Source organism: Montipora capricornis, chromosome 14 (genome assembly GCF_036669925.1).
Source record: "Montipora capricornis isolate CH-2021 chromosome 14, ASM3666992v2, whole genome shotgun sequence".
Taxonomy (NCBI): Eukaryota; Metazoa; Cnidaria; class Anthozoa; order Scleractinia; family Acroporidae; genus Montipora; species Montipora capricornis.
In genome coordinates this window covers 27,166,884-27,171,883 of record NC_090896.1, presented here as the reverse complement: position 1 = coordinate 27,171,883, position 5,000 = coordinate 27,166,884, and the positions used below count along the sequence as shown (strand labels likewise).

The window sequence follows — 5,000 nt, the reverse complement described above, 5'->3', positions numbered from 1 at the left end:
TATTGATCTTCTTTCTAGAAGGATGAAATATAATATATGTACTTAGTTTTATCCGGATGTAAAGTTAACTTATTAGCCTAATGAACCAATGATGTAGCAAAACGGGAAAGTTCACAATTAACAATGCTAAATAGTTCTTGAAAGTATATTATTATGTCAAAGAAAGAGGGTGGTGTCATCAGCGAAGAGAATGAAGGAAATAGGGTAGAGGATGCAGGATATCATTATTATTATATGTAATTGTATATGAGAAAAAGGAGTGGCCCCAGCACAGAGCCCTGAGGGACTCCACATAATTTAATAGTTTGGAGGGAAGAGTTGACTGTTTCAACAAATTGACACCTAGAATTCAGATAGTCTTGGAACCAAGACAGAGAAATACCTAATCTGTTTGGTAGTTTTGTTGATTTAATCGTTATTGATATATCGGCCGCAAGCTTTCCATGTCAGCGGTGAGAAACACCAGTGGATAACTGAGCATTTTGGACCTTGATGAAGTAAAGAATTGGCAACTTTAGATATATCTGAATGAAGTCCTCATAGACCTGAGCCACTGTAAGTCAGTTCAGGATCACTGGAGTTTGAGTTTCAATTGCTGAAGTCATTGTTGTACTGAGTAAAGCTACATTATTTTGTTCTCCTCTCTGTTTGAATTTATCCCTCTTTAATACTTTCGGAAGTTGTTCTGGAAATTTTGATCTTAATAATATATCAAACAACCTATGGCTGAAATGATTTTGTGTCTTATAAAGCTCTATGTTGGGGTCAGTCACACCTTCCAGGTATTTACCAAGGAAAATGACCAAGCTGTTTGTGTACGTGACTCCCGGGGGAGGTACTGCCATCTATGGACTATATTATATAGGTATGTGCTGCTGTGAAGGGTATGGTTTTTAAGCTGTTTACTCTAGGATAGAGTATCATAGCCTTCTGGTCTACAATAGGGTATCATTTTTCACGAAACTGACCATTCGGTTGAAGATTTTAGCAAGACTAAGGAAACCAGAAATTCCCACTCAAGAATATAAAAAAATCAAATCGGCAAAGTTTAAGTTTATGTAACTCAGCCTCGACAGTGTCAATAAATGACTATCATGAAACACCTCTGGATATTATATACTGTCAAGAATCGGAATTTGGATGGAAATTGGTGGGAGTTTACTAGTATAGGGTAGCAAAATTCTGTGATTCTATTAATGGGACAGTTGCAACACAATTTGTAATTTACATGTATATGAACAACTGATTTATCACAACTTGTATAGTATCAAATTTAATAGTATTTCTTTTTCATATTATGAAAAAACACAAAAACTAAAATAAATGTCTTGCCCTTTTTACAAGAACGAAGAATCAAAGACAATAAAATCGGTGTCTGTTTTATATTTCAATCGCTGTACAGTTGTGAAGCGGGTCTCGTTGGATGAGGAAACCCGATTATCTTTGATTTGTGTTAGAGCCGCGCTTTTCATTATTTATTGGAAATGACTACATATTTTTCTATTCTTCAAGTCGACTTCTCTTCCATTCGCTTGTAGAAAAGGACAATAATTGTCACTTATTTTCTCTCGAGTGGACATCAACGTAAACAAATGCGTACAAAGCATGCCGTTCGACAGAGAGTCTTTAAGTGAGACCAATGAACTTTATCTTAATTTTTTAAGCCCTGCATGGTATTCTTTGTCGTCTTTCTTGGGGCCTTTAACTTACTGAGCATTTTTGAGGCCTTACTTATACAACCCATTGGCTCCTGGGAGTGAGACTTTACAGATTTTACTCTGTCTAACCCCCAGAGCGGATTTTGATTGTCAACTAAGGGTGTCCTACATGTAGGGCACTTGACGGGTGAGTTGGGGTAAGAAATACTTGCACACTTTAATAGACTGCACACAAGAGGCAAGTCAGTTGTTATGCATCCTTGGAGACCCAGGGGCTGAACTAGTTGGGACGATAGAATGTCATGGTGAAAGTCTACTACAGTTCTTGTGGTATAAAACGTTCACCACAAACATTCTATCTTCCTGACGAGTTTCCCCTGGGTCTCCACAGACCGCTGGTCAGTGTTTTTGGGTCACTCGTTGTTATGTATTGGAAAAAAACAGCTGCAAGAGCCAAAGAATGTGGCAAATGCAAAATTAACTGAAAATTAAAAACATCATGTTTTCCATCTATCCTGGAGTCCTGAAAGCCCCTACTTTATAAACTGTACAATGTATTTCCAGGAATAAGCACTTCCATAACAGCAGTCACTTTGAGCCAAAATTGTACTTAGCTTTTTACTCTGTTGGTGAATTGGCCCAACGTTACCTGAGACAATAAAATAAACACTAAAACATTCATAAACAGTTACATGTACTGAAATCCTTTAATTAAACCAGTTGAATTTGAAACTGCCAAGTTGAGTCCAACAGTTAACATAACCGTAATGCAGTGTACGTTTAAATTCCTGCAGGTGGAACTTCATGTTCACCTAGATGGAGCATTAAGGATACAGACTATTATTGAACTGGCAAAGTAAGCTATAGTCTGCTATGTTAGGTGACATACTGTCAATTCCCACTGTTATTCAAATATATTAAAATTTTGTGAGTGCAATTTACTCTCAGACTGACCTATAACTGGGGTGCTTTAGTTACATTTATTTTCCAAGTGCATCTAAGTCACCACTGTTGAAATAAGAACATAATTTCCGTATTGTAATTTGGCAGCAGGATTGATTAGAGAATAACGACTGTATCAACAGGGTGCCATATTTCAATCTTACATGTAAGTCTTGTTCTACTGGAATCAATATTGTTTATTTAAGGTTGTTTTAGTTTCATTACATTGGTGATTATTTGAAAAATATAGATTTTCTTTAAAACAATAATTACTTTCTTTGTCTGCTACACTGTACCTCAACAAAAAATGGCTTTGGTCAAATTGAAAAAAAAAAACTGGTTTGAAGGTGATTATTTCGTAATGTTCACCTCAAGTGCAACCAATCAGCGCAGAGAATTTTCAATAATCACTTATGTAATTATACCAATAAAGGAAATTATGTCACCTGAACCTAGTCAATCAATGGATTAGCTTCCATTCATCTGTCGTCAGAAAGCTGTACTAGCATCGAAACTAATTTAAAACTGCAAGGTTATACTTAAACAGTAACAGTAGTAACTTGAAGAATCCTGATCAACTCAGTATTTGTGTGCTACAAATGTATTTTGTTGATGGGGTAATCAACTACAAATATATCTTTAATTTATCTACTGCAGGAAAAAACAAGTTCCACTACCTTCATTTGAAGAGAAGTCTTTGAGACGTCATGTTTCTGTCAGTTTGGATAAGCCATCATCACTTACTAGGTTTATAGGATGCTTTGAAACATATTGCCCTGTCCTGATGTGAGTTTACATCTATTTACCCAGAAAGACACTAAATTATATAAATTCTTCATTCAAAAGCTGGAGAAAAGCTGTCAATCCAGGAATCGAACCCAACACATCCATGTAAAACAATTCATGGGAAGCAAACACTTTGACCACTTTGCCATACATGTAGGTTTGAGACTGAAATGCATTAATTTATTGTTGATGAAATACCGGGCTGCTTAAATGTTTATATCATCATCTTGCATAGTGAATATATTATTTTTATCTTTCACATGTGAGGATCTTGATGTTTTCATGGTTATAGACATGTCAGCCAATAACTGCATCCTGTTCACGAGTGAAGTTTCATTTTAAAAAAGCCAGTTAAAAAAGGACATGATATCTCTCACTTGTATGCACATACTCGTGAGAGAAAGCATCAGAGAGATCCCTATGCAGTCATGTCACTGTCATGTAACATCCTTTAACATATAGTAAAATCGGGGGTGGGGGAGGGGGGATAAGGACGAAAAACGGAAAAAGAATAACGGAATTTTTTATTTGTTGTTGGAATAATGCCATTTTGTGGAGAGGAATAATGGAATAGCGACTTCCTTTGGAAAGGAATAATCGATTTGTCGATTTTGTAATAATGGAATAACGAAAATTGTCTCCTCCCCCCCCGAAGTAAAACAATGGATAGCGCTGAAGGCATTCGAAAATATTGTAATTGTTGCAGGAATTAATGAGTGTAAATCATCTTTCTGTGCTATATTGTACTAAAACAACTATTCACCTCAGTGTCGGGGGCTGGTGCTGGGGATATCCACCTCCACTTCAGTGAATAGTTGACTTGTTAACTATTTCATAATTTGGGTTCTTGGACTCGAGCTCCTATTAATAAATCTTTCAACTGACTTACTAATTTTGTTTTCAGAGACGATCTTGCTGCGATTGAAAGAGTAGCACATGAGTTTTCCGAGGATGAAGCATCTTGTGGTGTGCTATATTTTGAAGTAAGATACTGTCCTCATCTGCTATGTACAACAGACAATCATGAAATAAACGGCGAAGTCGAAGAAGTGAGTGCGAACAGTTGTGTTGTATCACCGAGAGACGTCGTGCAAGCCGTGAACAGGGGACTTAAGCGAGGAGAGAAAGATTTTGGTGTCAAGGCACGATCCATCTTGTGTTGTGTGAGATCCAGACCTGGTAAGTAGCGGTCATTTACGGGAGGAGGTTTTAGGATTTGCGGAATGTGCTATCGCCTATGGCATTTGAAAGGCGGGATGCGAGATACAGAGCATTTGAAGCACTTGATTCTGGATAAGGTAGAGCTTCCGCAAACGTGGAAACAATGCTGCGGAAGCAAATTTCTCCTGGTTTGCGGCCCCAGGAAACATTTGTTATGGAAGCAAATTAAAATTGCTTCCCGGGAAGAAAAAATGTTTCTGAGTTTTTCGAAAACAGTCTACTTCCTCAGTAAATGTTTCCTCGTTTGCGCGACAAGAAAACATTTCAGGAAACAATGTTTCCACAACAATGTTTCCTCGTTTGCAGGTGGTTTAAGGCAACGCGACGTTTGTGGCATCGCGAATCACGTGCTTCACACAAGTAAAATATTTGGGAAGTAAAGCATTTCACTGT

The 5,000-nt window shown here is 37.3% G+C and overlaps 1 protein-coding gene across 1 annotated transcript in view; it reads left to right on the top strand.

The window, feature by feature from the left end:
* LOC138033702 (adenosine deaminase-like) overlaps positions 1-5,000 on the top strand; it is a 20,527-nt gene that overhangs the window by 2,548 nt on the left and 12,979 nt on the right. The window contains exons 2-4 of the mRNA XM_068881492.1: positions 2,453-2,514; positions 3,258-3,386; positions 4,291-4,565. Of these exons, the coding sequence (XP_068737593.1) occupies positions 2,453-2,514; positions 3,258-3,386; positions 4,291-4,565 (466 nt within the window). The remainder of the gene's footprint in view (positions 1-2,452; positions 2,515-3,257; positions 3,387-4,290; positions 4,566-5,000) is intronic.